We start from the raw sequence: 20,330 nt of genomic DNA, 5'->3' as shown, positions 1-20,330 counted from the left end.
CAAAAAAATTAAAACAGGTCATTTATTTTTATAGGTAAGGCGAGGAGTAAATATTTGTATGTATTTATGGGCCACATGTGTGATGTCCATGTATGCCAAACAACAAACACAGAACCACAAAGTGTCACGTGATTTCCAAAATGCTTATTAGCATATTGTACAACTTCATCTGAGGTGCCTTTGAGAACAACAAGCCTTTTAAAAAGGTGTCACTGGTGGAAAGGACACAGGCTTTCCTGGCTTGTGATGGATGACACAGTGTAGTATAGTAATGCATGTTGTTAGCATTGCAGGTGAGACAGAGTTGAATAGATTTTCACTGACTACAATAGTACACATGTTTGGGATAGTCTGCTGTTGCCCCTCCGACAGTGTAGAAGTTACTCATTCTCAAAGTGGTTAATCTGAAACTCGGGAATTGCTGTATGTTGACAGCAACTGGTGCATATAAAGATGCATCAATGATCACAGAACAGAAATAATAGGCTGCTCGCTGAATATACAGCTTTGAACTTACATTAGAAATGTCAAAAGCGATGGCCCTAGTTTTAGACTATTGGTTGGGCAATTATTTGAGAAAATAATTGTCTATTTTGAAGTTAAATTCATCCAACATTCTGCGCGAAACCTCCAGAGTGCTCTCAGCTTGACGAGCAGTCTCACAGCAGCGTGTTGTCTATAGTCAAAAGTCTTCAGTCGAGAGCAGGATAGGGGGGACTGTCCTGCTCTCTGAGTCTGACATTACTCTGAGCAGCATGCATGATTTCATGTCTACAACCTGATATATTTGTGGGTATTTTTCATGATCTGAATATGTTATGTGTAATGAATTTGTTTTTCGATTAGGCTGCATGAGAAAATGGTGAAAGAAATGTGAATCTGTGGCCCAGTGTGACAAACATTTTAGAAGCACTGACAGATTAGAATTCACAAACCTGGGTTTGTATCTGAGGCAGTGCTCACTCATGATATTTTTGCTGCATCTCCTCTTCCTCCTCTTTCCTCCCGCGTGCCCTCCTCAGTTTATTTTTTTTAAAAAAAAAAAGCTTTTTGTGTCCATTGTTGAAATGCTTTAGCTATACAAAGAGGCATTAAAAACGCAACAAGTACTGATGTCGAAATTTTTGTACATACAAAAAAAATATAACAAAACAAACTGAACCATAATATCAGGGTGTTAGACTAGCATTACTTGCATACTTGCATTACTGGGCTGCATTTTTGGGCTGGCATGTAAATGTATGAAAATGCTACATTGTCACGTTTGCATCTTAGTATAGTTAGTTAGCCACCACCAGATCAACCCTCCTTGTCCCACATGGTCTCCTTGGTGCAGGTCCAACAAACTGCATTCAAATCAACACAGGCAGCTTGCTGATGTTAGGTTGGACCTGCCGGAAGGATACTCTACTGAGATCGGTTTTTATTATTAGGCTTGGCTGGTCAGACAGAAATAAACAAACTAATGCATGAACATGCCTGCCCTTTATTAAATAAATAGAGACCTAGAGCCATTCAAACAACATCCTAAGACGTTAGCCCCAGATGCCCAGGGCTAACAACGTCCCTGTTGTGATAGACAAATTAGGTAGTCGGTCAATTAAATGCCATTTTGAAATATTCTGTCGGTGGACAATTTCACAGCACAACTCAGTGAATATTTCATGAGGTCGGTAAAGTAAAAATTAAACGGAGACACATCTGCAGCATTGGCAGCCGTGTCAGAGCGACTGCTGTGGAACAGTACCTTTTTTATTTATTTATTTTTTGATAACCTGTGGGCACTTAACATCTTGTTTTTATTTTTAAATAAATGCTCTTTGTAGTTTATTTAGGTATGTGTCTGCCTTTTGCTGATTTTCGTAGCTCAGTCTGTTTTAGGATAAACCTTCCAGAACTTAATTGGTTTGGAAATCTTCTTGTTACAGTAATATCAGTAAAACTGACTGACTGGTGTTTATTAGCTCTGATGCTGACAGGATCTGCTGAGCCACCATTGTTTGAAGTGCACAAAGAAGCTGAACACAGTATCAGCATCGCTAACTAGTGTTTTTGAGGTGTAATTGCAGAGCTACGTAGACTCATGCTGAGGTAGGAAATGCTAAAATTAATTTCAGTCTGATTATTTGTTCAAAAGCAAAAATTACAAGCCCCAGTTCCAAAAAAGTTTTGACACAATGATTTGCAAATCTCAAATCATTGCGTTCTGCAAGAAACCCGTGTCTTGAGGACTTTTAACAGTGGCCACATTTAACTAAACCCTGAGCAACACTAGTCATAGCTCAGTTGTGAAGGATACTGTGAGAAGATTATAAGAATTTGGTGATTAATGATGGGTTTGGTCATCTGTTAGTTTTACTGCAGCCTTGGCCCTGTTTGACTGACTGTAACACGTCCTCAGGGAATACATGTAAAACACTGAAAGCACAGCCGTTTTATCCTAAAGGAACTTGTTGAAGTATGTCGTTGACTGCCAATATATAAAATGAACTCATTCATTTACAGTACGGAAAGCTGCTAAACTGTGAAATGTAACAGCTTCAATGAAATACACATATTTCAATGTTTCCTCCCTGCACATTAAACCTTGTAATGTCACAGGCCTTCCTGTCACTGTCTGCCATGCAGCTGTGCAGTATTGTGTAACTACTGTAACTACTACCTTAAGACTCATCACCTAAGAATTATAAGGGTAGATTCACACCCAGCTATGACTGATTAGGATTTTCAGTAGCAATAGACCTCTGGAATTTTTGAGTCATGGTTTCTGACATGCACTTTCTTTTTTTTTTTTTCTTTTTTTTTCCCCTTCTTTTTGTTGTTGTTGCTGGTTTAAGCCAAGAACATAAAAAAAGAGTTTGATAATGATGGTTTAACACGTCTTAAGTCCCTACTGTCACTTCAGTGGCAAAAAAATCATGTTAATTCACACCACCCTGTAAACAGTAGCAGGTGGAAGAGTGGAATTTTTAGAGCCTTTATTATGACAGTTGATAAGACTGCAGCTTAAAGTCTGAGCCCTGCCCTACATCTGGAATCTAACTGTCACTGTTTCAGACTGTTTTGTTTTTGGTATAGTTGGATGGTTCTCATAGTAAGGGACCCTGAAGTACTAATATATCAGGTTGATATTAACACTTCTATATAAGCTTGATTTGGGTATAAAGCTCTTTTGGTATCCTGTAATACATGGAATGTTTTTATTAATACAACATTGCATTGTGTGACGTAATGACAGTTTACAACCTTGTTCACTAAACATGAACTAAGGTTCCTGAACTGTATCTGTAGCCCCTGTCCATTGGAATAGGTGAGGATGTTACCATGAGTCAAACTCATTTTCCTGTGTCCCGTTCATGCAGACAATGAGGTTGACCTGCAACAGAGCACAAAAGGAGGGGAGGAAGGAAGCTCCGGTGGAGGAACACCTCCAGCTAAACGCAAAGGCAAGCTCTCCAAAATGGGGAATATCTTCAAGCCCTGGAAATGGAGGAAGAAGAAGCCAAGTGAGAAGTTCAGTGAAGCATCCAAAGGTATGCTTACTGCAGGTTTCTTTTTTTGTTTTTTTTGTCCATGTTCACCTGTTGTATTCATTACATCATGCTTGGTTTATTGATATGCTTTTATTTATTATTATTATTATTTTTTTTAAGATTTGGAAAGAAAGATTTCCATTAGGAAAAGTCGCCAAGAGCTGATTGCAAGAGGCATTCTAAAGGACATGCCAGAGAATGGTAAGTAGAACTGTGATTGCTCATTCTGTGGTTGAACTGGCTCCAACTTTATTGACAATTGTTTCACTGTTTTTGACAGAGGGCAATGATGTGAACCACTCCAAACCTGCACCAGTTAAAAATGGCCATCCTGTACCAATGGATGTGGACAGGCTCTCAGAAGCAGGGGTGCGAGTGTCTCGAGGGGAGTCTGACATTAAGGGGAATTTCAAGCTGCCCCAGGTAGATGAACGCCGTAGCAGAGCGCCATCCGATGCTTCTCGAAGTAACCGGGCACCTCTGGACGTGGACACTCATGCACGGCTCGCTGTTGATGTAGACAGACGAAGCCGTCTGCCATCAGATATTGATAAGAGAGGATCTCTACCTCGAGGGCCTCAACAAGATGATAGATACCGTAGAGACGAGAGGAGAGATGAAAAGAAGGACAGGGAAGAGGTGGAAAGAAGAGACTGGCGAGAGGAAAGGGAAAGGGATGGTGGAGTTGACCGGAAAGAAGAGAGAGACTTCAGAGACCGGCGAGAATGGAGAGATGAAAGGACAGATAGAGACAGAGAAAGGAGGGATGATCGGGAGAGGAGGGATCGGGACGAGAGGGAGAAGAGGGATGATCGAGAGAGGAGGGATCGGGACGAGCGGGAGAGGAAAGACAGGGATGATCGGGAGAGGAGGGATCGGGACGAGCGGGAGAGGAAAGACAGGGATGATCGGGAGAGGAGGGATCGGGATGAGCGGGAGAGGAAAGACAGGGATGAGAGAGAACGACGAGAACGGGATGAGAGGGAGAGGAGAGACAGGGATGAGAGGGAAAAGAGGGAGCGGGACGATAGAGAAAGAAGGGATGACAGGGAGAGGAGAGAAGACAGGGATCGGCGTCCTGAGCGAAACTTGCGAGAAAATAGAGATGACAGGAAAGATGACAGAGACAGAGAAAACCGGGAGAGGAAAGATGCTCGAGTAGAGAGAGAGGACAGAGACAGGAGAGACCAGCGGGACTGGCGAGAAGACAGAGAGAGGAGAGAGGACAGAGACAAGCGGGACGACTGGGCCAAGAGAAATGAAAAAGAGAGGCCAGGGCGGTCTGTTGATGGCTTTCAGCCTGTCGTCAGGCCTTTCTCTGAGATGGATTTGAGGCCTTCTCTGCAGAAGAGCTCCTCAGAGGAAAGCAGGAAAGCTCGTCCTGCCTCGGAGTGTGACCGAAGGAGCACCCTGCCCAGATACATGTCACCTACAGAGTTCAGAGACCGCTCAGGTGAGATCTCTCTCTCTCTCTAACAGAAACAGTTATTGATACCCAAGATGTTTGATCTGTTTTCTGATAACTCACAGAAGGAAACTTCAAAAAGTGCATTTGGGATAAACCTAAAGGGTCATATCACCATGTGGTTTACTTAGCTGGTTAAAGTTCATCAATAAAACATGTACAAAGGTGTGGTTTGCAGGTTAAGCTTCAGCCTTTTGATGATTCTTGTTAATCAATGAAGCTTAGCTGGTGGCATAAAGTGATGATGCTGATGTTCCTGAGCTCTGTGTGTCAGAGCAACTGGATTCTCCCCTCTAAGTAAGAGGGGCACGCCATGTTGTTCCAAAAAGAAAAATTGTCCCAAATTGAACAGGTGGTGATGCAACAAACTGCAAAGGGAACATCCAGTGATCCTGAAACCCTCTGTGATCCAGGCCCTTCAAGGATTCTGAAAAAGCTCTTCATGTTCAAACTCTTACTTAGAACATGCGAACATGACTGTTGCTTCTCCATTTCCATTGCCATAAACTACATTCACAAGTGGCAAAATATGAAGGAATCACGGTTAGAAGATGAGCTCGGTATCAAAATCTAAGTATAAACCTATCCCGTACAGTGATATGACCATGTAGAGTTTACCCAAAATGCACCTTTTGAAGTTGTCTGCAGTGAATGATTATTCCAGGTTACTCATTGCATCATTAAATTAGTGCAGTTTTGCTGTTGGACCAAAGTTAGTCAGGAAAAAAATTACCACCACTGGTTGTGACACTTGGAATGTTAGAAAATTTATGATGCCTTCAGTATATTTAATGATCGATATTTAATGAAGTTGGAAGCACGGATTACTTTTTCATGGAGTAACTCCTGTAGGCTTGTGTTAGTAGTTCTAAGGAGTGCAGTAGTGTGGTAGTTTAAAAGGAGTAGTGCATATCTAGATATTACAAGCTGCATTTTTTTCACATTGTGCAAGAGCAAAGATTTTGCCTAATCTAAAAAATCACCCAGCCTTACTTTAAATTATAAGCTTCATTGAATGCAGCTTAGCCGAAGCACTGATATGCCTCTGTATCAGGGTAATAGCACTTCCAGAGTAACGCCAGAGCTGACACTGCTGTCCACAAGAATGATGGTGACAGCCTGTGGAAACAGCAGAAAGCATCATTTTGTAGTTTCCTTCCAGGTTTCAAATGCTAATGCAGATTGTTGGTAGCAATAACAATTGGCAAGCTAAATTAAGTCTCTGTAATCTACATATTTTTTACAAAAACATATCTGATAAGATGGTAGAGACATTTTCAGAGAAACACTTCTCTTGTGGCAGTTGAACTTTGTAGTCAGTGATTGAATGCCTGATCCGTAGAGGGATAATTAACTTTAACTTCACAGCAGATGTTATTTTTCAGGAGCCAGGGACATTGCAATCAAGGTAGCAGAGCCACTGTAACCACAGGTTGTGTGCCTGTGATAAATGCACAACCCAATGCACTTAATCCAATCAATGAGAATGCTACAATAAATACCCAAACTTGCAGTGAGTTGTATCTGCATTTCTCCAAAGTAAATGGAGTTGAATTTCTAAGATTGTAGTGACTTAAATGTTGCAAGTGAATTTATGTCAAGGTGATGCATTGTAATTTAAGTTGTTCTTCTGCCCATTATTTTATCTTTAATTGTCCAACAGATATGATAGTAGTACCAGTTTTTAAGTAAAGTTTACAAGTTGTTGACCTGTGTGAGTCGCTGAAACTGGTGTATTTAATATTTGAAGCTGGCATGTAATGTGTTTGTGCCTATTTTTAATCAGTGTCCTGATAGTGTTGTAAAGGCATTTTTAGAAAATAATTGAACATTAATTTTGATGGAGTAATGAAGATGAAACGTAAATGGTGAGCTTTGATACATGGATCTAGGTGAACACAAAAAGCAAATCGTTAAGACCCCTCTCTTTGATCCCCCTCCTTGTCTGCTGTGATCTTCACATCATGTGATTCATGTTACCTCTCATCCTGTAATAACTGCAGAGCCGTGATCAGAGTTGCCCTGCCTCTGGTTAAGCTCTGGGTGTTTTACAAGCCTGACTCAGGCATCAGCTTTTCCTTCAGCATTCCCTTTCATGTTTCCTGTTTATGTAGCAGTGTTAGAAGCCTTGTTGTGACCTCGTCTTTAACGTCTGTGTTTGTGTGTGTCTGTGTGTGTGTCTGCCCCCCTGTAGAGTCTGCTAGTGCCAGCTTCACCCCTGACCCTCATCCAACACAGGACTCACAGCCAGTGCCTCCCCCACCTAAACAAGCTTTGCTCCCCCCTAAGTTCCTCACTGCTCCTGTCCATGAGCACAGCGAGAGTCCAACCCCCTCCTCGTCTTCATCTTCATCGTCCTCTTCCTCCTCATCTTCCCCCAATGCTGTACCTATAGCCAAGCCACCGAGGACGGTCTCCCTAATCACAGACGACACACACCGGCCTTCCCTTACTGCTGCTTCTTCAACCGACTCTGACACACCGCCCCCCATCCCTCCCCATGCCAAACAGCCTCCTGTCCCCCCACCCAAACCCACCAACCGCAACAGCAACCCTCCACTGCTTGGTGAGTTTGTTGCCTGCTTCTGTAGTTCTGCCACACACACAAAACCGGCCTCTCTTTAAACAGCTGCTGTGGATTTTTTTTTATAGCATTCATCAAACAAGATCCTAAAATAGCCTTTTTAGGAGCAAATGCAAAGCCAACAAGAGGAAACACGGGTATTAAATTACATTTCAAATGCTCGATTTAAACTGCAGTCTCTATCACTGTAGACCTGTTGGTAATTCTGGCATCTGACAGGAAAAATATGGCTACAGTGGTAGACTTCTGAACAGCTGTTAAATCTTCTAAATGCTGGTGGACCATTCCTTGGATGTCATGGGTCAGATTGTGGAGACCAGTGATTTCCAAAGGTGTTATATATGATCAGCTGAATTGTTTTGGGGTTATTTTTTTTGTTTGTTTTTTTGCAGACGTCAGCACACCCGCCTGCTCCATGTGGTGCTGGACAGTTTCAGTAATTGGTAATAGGACAGGGCCTAAGTGCAGTTTTGCTGCTGGAAAGGAAGTGTTAATAAAATCTTTGTTTCAGCAACTATATTCAGTTCAGTTTTATTTATATAGCACCAAATCACAGCAAACAGTCGCGTCAAGGTGCTTTATATTGTAAGTAAAGACCCTACAGGACAGTACAGTTGACATGAAATGGTAGGTAAACACAAAATTTTAATAATTACCTTAATAAATGCCCTGCCTGAGTCCTTCATTAAAGTCGCTATTACAGCTGTGGTTCATGTCAAAATGGCTGCTGTGAAAAGGGTCTATTCAGTAAGAAAAAGGCCTGTAGTGTGTCTTAATTTCTGTCCAAGTCAGCAGTGGTTTTCTCTTTAGTTTTTTTTTGTTTTTATTTGATGAAACGGCGGTCTATGCGTCAGTGTTTCAGTTGTGGTTGATATGTTGTGTAAGTGGAGATTTTCCTACTGATGAAAGTGACACATCTGAAAAACTGTGCTACAACCTGTCTGTTAAGTTCAAGGTTTACGTGGTATTTTGGGCAGGCGCACACATGCCTTTTAGTTTTGTTGCATGAAGGATAAAAGCAAGGCACATTTCAGGTGTTGGAGTGAGATAAAGTACAGTATGATGGAAAAACAAAGTGTGCTACAAAGATGCAATGATATTATTCCTTTCCACATTTCAGTCACAGAAATCAAATTGAGTTTCCTCTCTGCAGTGATGAAAGTGTTTATCTTTTCTATAATAATTAAACATCCCTCCACTGGTGAACCTTAAGTTTTTTCCCCCTCCATGGTGGGGGGCTGTCTCAGGTCAGAGGCAGCATGACAACCCAATATCCTGATGCTGCCTCCACCATGCTTCGCATTTGAAGCGATGGTCCCTTGTTGTATGCAAGACCCTCGTTTACACAGCATCAGTTTTTCCCTTAGGCTTTCATGAGAAGTTTTAAAATATTTAGCTATAAATGTATTTTTGTCCCTTATTGTTTATTACTTTTCTTATGTGGTAACACCTAATGTAACCACAGTTAAAAGTATATCCATGCCAGATAAGCGGAAGAAAATGGATGGACAGAAATGGCACAGGACCAATAATACTATGCAGCAGGGGTGCCCACACTTTTTCAGCTTGCGAGCTACTTGCAAAGCTAGCGTGGTTAAATGCGCATGTGTAGGGTGGTAATGAAACGGATACTTCTTTTAATACATTTTTCCCCCAACTCCACTGGGGGTTCCGTGCGATCTACTTGCACTCCTCTTGCGATTGACCGGTAGATCGCGATCGACGTATTGGGCACCCTTGCTATACAGAATATCTGTATAGTCAATCTACACTGGATTACAGTAACTTTATCAAGTCTAAGTTACTATAATTTGGTCTAGCATGGCTACATAAGTCTAAGTTGAAGTGTAACTATGTATCCAAACATTGTGGACATGTTTACACTCCCAGAGAAAGAAGTGAAGGCCCAGATCATGCAACAGTAAGCATGCTGCCTTCATCAGTGCAGAATTGGTCCATAGAAGAGACGAGCTAAAAGCTGTTAGGCAGGATAGTCTAGAACCCAGTGTCTCCCTGACACTGTCGAGAGCTGAAAATAAGGAAAACTGTGGGCTCATTGGAACTCTGGTGTCCTTCAGAATTTTAGCTCTTCACAGCAATCGGATGCTCATCCGAACACTGATTGTTCTTTGATAAGATCAGCTCGACCTCTCCACCAAAAACACGAGCATAAAAACCCCAAATAAATAAATGAATTAATAAATAAACAAACCTCTGTGTCATCAGTCCACAAAACAGTTTTAGTAGTGTCGTGGAGTGTCGAGGTGCTCTTTGACAAACTGAGGCACACACCCTTTGTTTTTTCCATGCCTGATCAGTGATCTGTATACAGTCATGAACAGACATGTTAACCAACTCCAGTCATTCCTTTACACCTGCAGTTGTTGTTCTGAGCTCTCTGATCAGCTTTGTGCTTGTGGGAGTCTTTCTAAGAAAATGGTTACAGAACTAAATTGTCTCCATTTATAGACATTTTTCTGTGGGCTGACTGTACGCTGATGACTTCAACCTTTTTCTAGCTAATTTCTCTCTTTGGTGAGGCATGCTTCACATCAACAGGTGATTGTTCTTAATTTATTTTCTAAGTCAGAGTAGCTCTAACCTGCACCTCTAGTCTTGTTCAGTTCTGCAGACTCCATTAAATCCTTACTTCGATCAGCTTTTGTTGTTATTGGCGAGTGAGTTCATAGTTTACAGTGATGTGTGCCAATACAGAAAGAGCACCATAATGATTTGTGTTGTTAGTTAAAAATAAATTGTGACTTAGTTGCAGGTATTTCTGAGCTTATTGAATCTATTATAAGCTCCATACTAGGAGAATTTCTAACTAGTGGATTTGAAGTTTTAAAAGTGCTGCTTTTAGTTGCCACCATTCGAACATTATGTATTTCTAATACATATAATACATATAAGTTTGACCATAATTTTATCAAGTCCTTCCTAACTGAAAGTTGAGTGTCACTAGTGTGTTTGCACTTTCCAGTACTGTATGTTGCAGTATGTGAGTTTCGGTGCTACAGCTGCCAGTCTCTGCAGAGGAGACGTGCACCGGCTTGTCTTTGCCCCTTTTATGCAACACCAGCAATATGTCACTGCAAGGCAGATCAGCAATAAAGAGGCCAGTTGGGTCAGCTAGAATGAGGAAAAACATGTTCTCCTGTGATTTGATCTTATGAATGAGCAGGAATGTGTACCACACCACACTGTAGTGTGTTTGTTTGTTTTTTTCTTTTCTTTAATGTAACCAGGAAAGTGCTTCTTATCTTCTGCTCTCAAATTCCACATTTTTCTACTGAAGTTGTTTACTGTGTAATGATGGATGCATACTTCTGGGAAGCATAAAGCCAAAAATAAATAAATAAATATATATATATATATATATCTGAACCCCCTCCTTCTTATATTCATCTCCCAGCTTGGAATGTAAACCCAGCCCCATCCCTGACATCTCCACTCATTTTTGCCAGCTTCCTCATTGAACAGGGGCTCTAAGGTCAGACAGCCTTGTTACTGGACCAGATGGAGACGCCAGAGTGAGCTCAGCCTCTACTTTTCTCTGCCCACGTACCTGCGTCACAGGGATGGCCTGTGCTGCTCAGGTACCCAGAGGGGCGCCACATCTCAGTCTATTGTAATAAAGCCTGCAGAGAGGTGGTATAGAGCCACCTACTTCATAGCACATGGAATACCTCACCTCCACTTAACCCCAGACTTCCATCGCATGTGTTTTGCAGCAGTTGGAACTGTTTTTAGCTCAACTAATGTATGCCAGAAAAGCTCTGCATGGAAATGTGATGGCCATTTTATGCGCCAGAATGCCCTAAGTGTGTGTGTGTGTGTGATGTTCATCACAGTGGACGTTAAGATTGCTGATGCAGCTCATACCTGTGTGTTACCCTCCACTGACTCAGCAGCCAGCTCTTTTTGCTAATTTTTGTTAATAAAACTAACTTTCACTCATCTACAGTTTGAGTGTGCAACTTCACCTGCTGTTGTATATGTTAGCATCATTCTGTGCAACGGGTATTAATTGCTGTTATTGATTCTCTTTTTAACAACAGAGGTTTCACAGCCTGGCACCGGCGCCGTTGTACTCCCAACACCTGCCAAGCGCTCTCCACCAGTCCCGCCAAAGAGGACAACCCCTGTCATCAAGCCCCAATCTGTGGATCCTTCACCTCCCAGTCAGGTCCCAGAGTCTCTCACCACTGAGCCTTCCCCTGCTCCCCTTCTGGTGCCCCCTGCTGTTGTGAAAGGAGACAACACAGAGGATAAGACAAATGCAACAGTTCCTCAGGCCTCCACTGAGCCTCTGCCTTCATTGCCCTCCCATATACCTCCATCTCCACCCAGGGTCCAGTCGCTTCAGCCACCCAGCACCACCTCTTCTGGTCCCATGCCCACCTTGCAAATTGATCCCCCGAGCCCAGCCACCAAGCCTCCCAGCCAGCCTCCGCCCATCCCTCTGCATGTCCGCATCTCTAGAGCCCTGGCCAGCCCGGGCCCGCCTCAACCAAACCCAGACGGCTCTCAGAGGGCCCACTCACTACTGTTTGAGACTCCTCCAGATGTCTTCACGGAGACGGGGGGTAACTCACGGCGCTCTCTCCCTATCACCATCGAACCTCTTAGGCTGTAAGTGCCCCATGCATTGTACATTATATACTTTGCAGCATAGGGTAGGAACAGGAGCAGTTTGCCTCAGTCTCTCCGGTTACATAGATGAGAAGTTTATTCTATGTAACTTTTATATTCTCATTCGTCACTCCAAATGAACTATATTTTACTTGAAAGATATCATGGGAAATAAGCAATGCTTTTTAAGATTTTGGATGAACTGATGAATATGCAGACACCTAACAAATCACATGTATGTCACATGACCAGGCGTAACTTTATTTTGGAAACCGGCCCTTCATGGTACAATAGTTTGATGTGACCTAATCTGTTTGTCTGTTTTTATTCTGGTCCTCAAACTTTTAAAATGAAATAGCTTTGGCTCTTCTGCTTATATTGACTTAAAGAGAGGGTATTTGATAGCGACAGATTGGTTACATTGCCAGCTAAGCTCAGATTGCACTTTTTCATACTCTTATCAGTTTATTAGATGTTCAGTTAGTTTTAATTTAATTTGCAGGGCTCTTAAAGCTATTCTTTGAAATATTTTCCATGTGTACTTTTGAATTTCAAGTCAGTATTCATAATGTAGAAAAAGTCTTCTGGCCATTCACCTGAACACAGTCTGTTGAAAAAAGACAGATGAGGATAGTGTAAGATGTGAATCTCGTCAGCATCTTTATTCCCTCAGCTGTGCACCAGGGAGGGGCATTCCAAGCAAAAGTACTATTCATTTTTCACTGGGAACTATTGAAGTATTTGAATATCACACCCCACTCAAATGCATTGTGGCAGATTTGTGACAGGCCAGTTCATTCTGGTGCCGTTTATGCTGGACATCCCTTTTTAATTTAAAGGCATCCACTGAAGGCTTTCCAGCAGCTGTAACCGTCTCTGGCTTTTCCCAGTGATGATGATCCTTTTTTATTTATTTTTTCTCCTCACACTGTGAATGTAACAGCAAAAGTGAGCTTCTCCAGCTCTATAACAGCTGCTGTGTTCCTTCACAGGCCAGAAGACGATGACTTTGACATTGAAGAGGAGATGCGTAAGCTCAACCCCAGTAGGCCTTCCTACCAGTCGGAGCTGGAGCCTCGCAGCAGGAGAGGTTTGATTGGAGACCCCAGAGTGACAGTCATCCCTGAGGGTGGAGGCCCCGGAGACAGCGAGGAGGAGTCAGAAACAGAGTCAGACTCAGATGGCCCCATCCCATATAGAGATGATGACGACGATGATGAAGATGAGGAAGGTCCTCCAAGTAAGTTCCACTCGTAACATTACACGTTAAAAATCCCAAAATATAGCTTGCACCTTAGCTCACGGCTGGTAATTACAACATCAAGTCTACATTTGGCTGTGTGTGTGCGCGCATATAAAGTTTGTTTGTGTTTTGTTTTGGGTCTCTCTCATGGGCCACATTTCCCAAATCATCTTAAGGCCTAACAGATTTATGGATTATGCATCTCAAGCTTATGAATCCTAACTGAAAGCCTTAGAAGTGATGGCAGACTGTAGAGAACTGAAATAAGGCTGTCAATAATTGATCTGCCAGTCAAGATTTTAAGAAATTACATGAGAAGAAAGTGTACGCAAAGCAAAATCTTTCCCTTTTTGGGTGTGTTTGAAATTCAGTTCTTTTCTGAGTCCTTTGCTTTGCACACCTTTCATTCTCAGCCCAGTTTCATCAGAGTATTCTCTATAATGATGTTCAAGTGGCCTTCAAGGACTTTTTACATACACTGAACAGTGATTGGCTGTTTTTCCTTCACGCAGCTCAGTGGTGAAGTGTCCTGCTTGAAAACTAATTATGATCCCATTAAGGTCAAACCAGCCATTAAGTCTGGTTAGATGATTCCTAGAATTCTGAATAAATCTTCTCCTACTGTGCGTAACATCGTTAAGCACACACAGACAGAGACCATCCGTTATCTCCTCTTTCTTCTGAAAGCTGTAACCAAAAATCCCACATTTTTACTCATCAGACCAAAGTCCAGGTTTCAAGTTGTCAGATGTCCTGAGATGTCTCTGCTGCTTGAACTGTATGAAATTGATGTCTTAGGCTGACAAGTGAAATGAATATCTCTGCAGCAGAGGGAACTCTTGGTTTTCATTTTCCTCTTAAGATCCAGCTTCAAACAGTGTTTGCTTGCATTTGAGGAAACCTGAAAAAGTTCCATGAAGATTTTACTTCATGTCTTACAGTAAACATGGACCACTTGCACTTTTCTTAGCCAATTCAGATTTTTTTTTTTTTTTTTTGACCTTCCAATATTGATTTTTGCTTATTCTAACTAACTTTAGCTTTAATAGCTTTAAGCACTCTGCTCAGCAGGGTAAAGATGATATCAGTGCATGATTGATTTGTTATGTTTTCATTGTGGTCCTGTGTGGGTTACTTTGGTGTCACTCTCAGTGAAAAGCTCCCATGTTTATAACTTATAACTATTTAGTAGTATTTTTTTTTGTGTGTGTGTGTAATGCATTAATTCAAAATGCAGTAATGGTTAGATTTAGGCACTAAAAAGGACTAAAAAAGTTTAGGAAAAGACTAGTTTGAGTTCAAATATAAGTTGTTGACACTTAATCCTGTTTTAAAGCTTTGTTTTCTTGGTAGCCATGATGGGAAATATACCGATTGAATTATATTACTTACAAACTTCTAAGTAATAAAGAAAAAAATTTGACAATTCATGTCCATGAACACAAACGCATAGATTAAGTGATCATTTTGTTAGTGACCGGGTTGAAAGATGACATTTCAGGTTAAAACACAGGGGAGGTGGCTGCAGTGACCGAAACAGTAGAAGCACAGGTATCCAGTCAAATTTTGGGCATGTTTCTCACTCCATTAATAGAAAGTAGGTTTGCTGACGATGATGTCATTGATCAGGATGGTATCGCATGCAGCCACAGAGAAGAGTGCTAAAGCTTTACTTCAGGAAAAGCACATCAGCTGCATGACATGGCCAGCAAACAGTTAGGATCTCAGTCCAACTGAAAAACAATCCATGACAAGAATCCCATAAAACTGATTTGTCAAAAACTCTGAGAAAGTGGGAACCAGCTTGATGGAGAATACTGTTTTTCATAAGTGAAGGCCATGCCCCAGAAAACTCTGGTGTCATAAAAAGCTGGTGTTTTAAAAAACAGTAATTTTTGATCATCCTTTTTTTTTTTTTTTTTCCTGAAGCTGATTGAACATCCTTAGAAAAGTGTGATCATTCCAACATTTTTCCCATGGGCTGTATCAGTGCACCTCTGTGAGACCCAGCAGCACATAAACTCTGGTTGTATAAACATGTGGCTCATGCGTGTAACAGGTGGGCTGGCGAGCCGCGTGAAGAGGAAGGACACATTGGCGCTGAAACTGGAGAGACAAGAGCGAGAGAAGGAAAATCAGGAGAACTATGACGGCATGAGTTGGGCCAACAAGGAGCAGTGGGAGGAAGTGAGGAACAAGATCGGCACCACACTGACGCGGTAAAGGACTTGCACCACGTCGGCTAAAAGTTTCACTGAAAGTAAAGAGGAACATTTTAGGGAAATTTTGCAGTGAATAGTTTTTGTCAGTTAACTTCACATTAACATGTAGCAAACAGGAAAATGTAGAGCGTGATCTGCATCAGTTCTGCTGCACTTTCATGTTCACTTTATTCCCCAACTCTCCCGCCCCGCTTTCCTGTCTACTCTTTACTATCTGTCTAATAAAGACAACAAAAAAACAGTCTGTCTAAAATCTTGTCTGTCCTCAGGCGGCTGAGTCAGAGACCCACAGCGAAAGAGCTGGAGCAGAGGAACATTCTTCAAGGTGAGCCTGTTCCTCCATCTATCGCTCTCTCCATCCCTCACGTCTTCATTCACACGTGTTTATTTGCATTCTGCTCATCTGCGCTGTAAGGTCAAGAAGCCCACTTTTCATTTCTCATCTTTGAAATCAATAGACCGCATTAGTCGTTTGTTCATTTGTAAAGTGTTTTCCTTTTTGCCTCAGGCAGTGATGACTGTCACTGAACACATATTACGTTATTGGTTCTGAGGGCACTTTGTTAGAATTTTGTGCATGAATTGAATAAATACACCAGTGCACATGGAGAGAATTACTTATCCAGCCCTCCTTTAGGCTGTGCTTAGTGTCCATGTTGATGTTGAGCCTAAATTATTCATTATTTGCCAGACGAGGCACTGATCATGTGTGATTAATAACTCGGTGCTAGTACATTTACTGTAACACGCCTGCCTGTCGTAATCAATCAAAAGGCGACTCTGTCAAAGTGTTCCCCTTTTGCCTGAGCTGAGAGACTGTGACAGAGGTATTCCGATCCAGGCCTCGCAGCAGATACTGACCTTATTAAGCAGCTCGGGTAGCTGCCACATGTCACTGAAATAAATTAAATGAATTCCTGGTGTCAGGCTTTTACTGTAAAGCTGGGATTTTTGACAGTCACACTAACATTTCCAAGAGTAGCTTGTTACTGTATATATTCTCTGCACTTTGTGATGGGATGCTATTTTACTGTGCAAAACCTCTGCACACCTGAATGAGTGGCAGTTGTGATAAAGGAGAATACTTTTATAAAAGCAATTGAGTGGACCACTTACCGACTTACTGCTGAAATATTTGTTATTTTACAACATCTGGCTCCATCCACCCTTCATCAAGTAAATGGGCAGCAGCTCAGTTTTCTTATGCTGATAATGACTGATACTGACTTTATTATTGGGTTTGAATGCTGCTTTTATGATTTATTGATAAATGTCCAGTGGCTTTTTATACTAGTTTAGTACCAGGTGTATCAGCAGTTACACGAAAGCCGCTGTATAAACTCTGATTAACTCTCACTAGACTCATTAAAACAGCTATGCAGGAATTGGATTGTGGATTTTGGTTTGTGAGACACACAAAGATATGTGCTGGAAACATTATCTGATGGAGACCTGTAGATGGAGGTAATTACTTCATCTACACAAAGCGTTGTAATCCTTGTCCAGCATTCTGTGGTTGATGTATTCCGCTGTGCAGTTTCCTAAATCCTTGTACGATACAAATTTGCACAAGCTTTCCAAGGACTGTGTACAAATCCCCACTCCCTGTTAAGAATTAATAGTCTGTCCTCATTATCAGGCGTCTGTGTGGTGGTAGACAAAATCACACGCTGTAGTTATGTAACAAAGTGGCTTCTGCACGTGTGCAGGATTTCACAGTCTGTCAGAATTACAGAAGCATTAGTATGCAGGCAGGAGCTCTATACAATGTGTCATTCCTTTAACCATTAACCATGAATCAAAGTGACTCACTTTCCATTGCATGTGCTGGAAAACCAGTGTTCTGTGACCTGCCTGCTGCACACTCAAGTAGAGCCTGACTGATCGAGGATTTTTTTTTTTAGACTCAGACCGATATTTGGTGATCAGATATATTGATTTATTTATTTATTTATTTTTATTCCAGACACATGAAACATAAAAGGTTATCTTAGTTAAGGACTAATAAATAATATGACAATGCAATTTAAAAATCATATTTTGTTGTTAGAAGTTGTGGATTACTTGTTTACACTCTTACCCTACTCTGCTTGGATCGGGTGGTTGTTGTGTTTGTGGCGTTCCAAAATGTCTAACCAACAGGGAAATTGTATGGTGGACAACCTTCTCCCTACCTACCTACCTACCTAACGGAGAATCTGTCAGCACATTCCAGGATTCATTCCGCCCCGCTGCATTTGCTTGTCCTCAGATGACTCTGCAGAACTGATGCTCCTCAGCGTGCTAAAAACAATGCAGTGCCTTGTGCAGAGCCAGGCAGTGATTAAAGATTCCAGCAAGGGCTGTGTGCTGACAGCAGCTCAGGTGAAATCTATCTAGCATTTCCCCCTCTCATAGAATGTGTTCTCCTCCCACAGCCAAGAATGAAGTGGACCGACGGCTTGAGAGAAGCGAGATCAAACGAAGGCTCACCAGAAAGGTTAGGATTACAACAAAGTAACAATTGTTCACGTGACAGTTTGTTTTAGTTGTGAACAACAGTCTGACAGCAGCACTGTCCACTCTACTATCAGCTGTCTCAGAGGCCCACAGTGGCTGAGCTCCAGGCCAGGAAGATCCTGCGTTTCCACGAGTACGTCGAGTCCACCCACGCTGAGGACTACGACCGCCGAGCAGACAAGCCGTGGACGAAGCTAACACCTGCTGACAAGGTGAGAGACAGCATCTCCTGATGCACCTGATGCCTCCTGTGGTTTGGAGCTTCTTGGCAATAGGGTAGATATAACAGCGTTTTCCTTTGGTCCACTCCGAGAGGATTTGCATTCCAAGCAGATTGAGTATCAAAGAAGGATTCCTGGAATGCAATTTAAGTACTGCATAATGGCTGGGTTTCGTTTTACCAGGTGAACTGCCGAGCCCAGTGAGGCTTATTAAGTGTAGGAACAGAAATAATATGCATGTTAGAGAGAGGGGAAACTGGAATATAGCATGATTTCAAATACAGGTCGAGTGTGTTGGTGTGTGTTTGTAGAGCACTGAGTGGAAGAATCATCAAAATACATGAAGCTTTGATCAGACACTTCCTTTCTTCTCCTGTGCTCTACTGTAAACGGATAAAAGCCGTTCCTGAAGCGCTCTTTCATGTCTCTCCTCCACTCAGGCTGCTATCCGCAAGGAGCTCAATGAATTCAAGAGTTCAGAGATGGAGGTCCATGAAGAAAGCAGGATCTATACCCGGTCAGGCTCATCTACAGCTCTCATTAATAATTAATCTTTGAACTTCATTCAGTACAGCCATAAATTCTTTACATGTGCTATTTGCTATTTTGGAGTCATCCAGGCTGACCCCTTGACCTTCCCCTCCTTTCTCCAGGTTCCATCGGCCTTAGCTGTCCATGCTGACCAGTAAAGGAGGTACAAACCCCCACCTCCCCCTTCTCACCATGAACTGAATATGTGGTCCCTTTTGGTCCATTTTTCTCATACAGTACCAGCCAAAGATTTGGAGACAGTGTGTCCAAACGTTTGACTGGTGCTGTATAGCTTTTTCCTTCAATCCATGCCTCCTTACCTGCTGAAGAAGGCATCACTAAATGGAAGGACTTAAGGAGCCACACATCTGTTCCCCCACAGTGGGGTCTAAGGCAGATCTGACACTGTGGAGTTCAAGACAGCATCCATGTTGGAGGTGCCTGGTGCCAACACTAAAAAGGGTGAAGAACCACCTGCAAATGTCCCCGACTCAGACTGACCTTGAAGGGGGGTAAATCACTGCCTGATGCCTTTACCTGCCTTCATGAGTAAATCCTCCCTTTCTTCCAGAGCAGAGACTGTGCACATTAAGCAGTTCATGTTAGCACTGTTGATGGTACCACTAAACTGATCTAGTTTAAACACTGTTCCTCTGAGTGTGCTCCAAGGTGCCTTTACAGCACCTGCCTTACTTTTCAAATCAAACACCCTGAAGACTCAGAGAAAATGTGACAGAGTTAGAACTGAGTTGTAGTTTTAATAAATCAACATCATACTGACATATAATATCCTAACGCGTGCATTTTACTGTACTTTGTTGATCATTTAGTTGATTTTCATGCGACATATCCCTAGATTATTTTCTTATAAGGCACCTTATGTTCCTTAACCGGGTGTATAGAAAATTATAAAGTTTTTGAACCTCTAATTAAACAATGTTTATAACTGAATTATTCAAAACAAGAAAATGTACATATTTTTATTTTCCTGGCTGTTTTATGGTACTTTGTATATGCCATAGCTGGCTGAAATTGTATAGATCAATTATGTAGATTTGATTTACTTTATATTGTAAACTACTGACATGCAATGCTGACATGTTTTTAATTATAAAGTATTTCTCAGATGTTATTTCCTAGTAGTGATGGTACTTTTTTTTTTTTTTTGATACAGAGACCTTTAAACTGTTTTTGCAGCAACACTGAATTACTGTACAATCCACTCAGAAAATAAAATGTGATTATTTTTTTTGTTTTCATGCAGTCCTGTGGGATTATTCTACTCTCTTCATCCTTCTGTCTGCTGGTGAAATACATGAAATGACTGCAGAAGTGTGAATTTGAGGCTTTTTAAAATGACCAAACGAGGGTGGTGTCATAGATGAATGTTTTTTTTT

General features: G+C 41.8%; 1 protein-coding gene across 7 annotated transcripts in view; it reads left to right on the top strand.

Moving 5' to 3' along the window:
- The window catches only part of phactr4a (phosphatase and actin regulator 4a), a 33,277-nt gene extending 13,155 nt beyond the window's left edge, over nt 1–20,122 (top strand). For 5 of the 7 annotated variants that reach the window (XM_030741447.1, XM_030741446.1, XM_030741448.1 and 2 more), the window contains 13 exons: nt 3,363–3,533; nt 3,654–3,734; nt 3,814–4,986; nt 7,193–7,564; nt 11,050–11,181; nt 11,644–12,217; nt 13,210–13,457; nt 15,520–15,679; nt 15,952–16,007; nt 18,100–18,161; nt 18,256–18,393; nt 18,843–18,919; nt 19,056–20,122. In XM_030741447.1, the coding sequence (XP_030597307.1) occupies nt 3,363–3,533; nt 3,654–3,734; nt 3,814–4,986; nt 7,193–7,564; nt 11,050–11,181; nt 11,644–12,217; nt 13,210–13,457; nt 15,520–15,679; nt 15,952–16,007; nt 18,100–18,161; nt 18,256–18,393; nt 18,843–18,919; nt 19,056–19,071 (3,260 nt within the window). In that variant the 3' untranslated portion in view covers nt 19,072–20,122. The remainder of the gene's footprint in view (nt 1–3,362; nt 3,534–3,653; nt 3,735–3,813; nt 4,987–7,192; nt 7,565–11,049; nt 11,182–11,643; nt 12,218–13,209; nt 13,458–15,519; nt 15,680–15,951; nt 16,008–18,099; nt 18,162–18,255; nt 18,394–18,842; nt 18,920–19,055) is intronic. The other 2 variants (XM_030741449.1, XM_030741450.1) reach the window with 2 other exon arrangements.
- The last annotated feature ends 208 nt before the right edge of the window (nt 20,123–20,330 follow it).

The sequence above is a fragment of the Archocentrus centrarchus genome, chromosome 11 (genome assembly GCF_007364275.1).
Source record: "Archocentrus centrarchus isolate MPI-CPG fArcCen1 chromosome 11, fArcCen1, whole genome shotgun sequence".
Classification (NCBI taxonomy): Eukaryota; Metazoa; Chordata; class Actinopteri; order Cichliformes; family Cichlidae; genus Archocentrus; species Archocentrus centrarchus.
The sequence above is the reverse complement of the archived record's forward strand: the minus strand, read 5'-3'. Positions and strand labels throughout refer to the sequence as shown.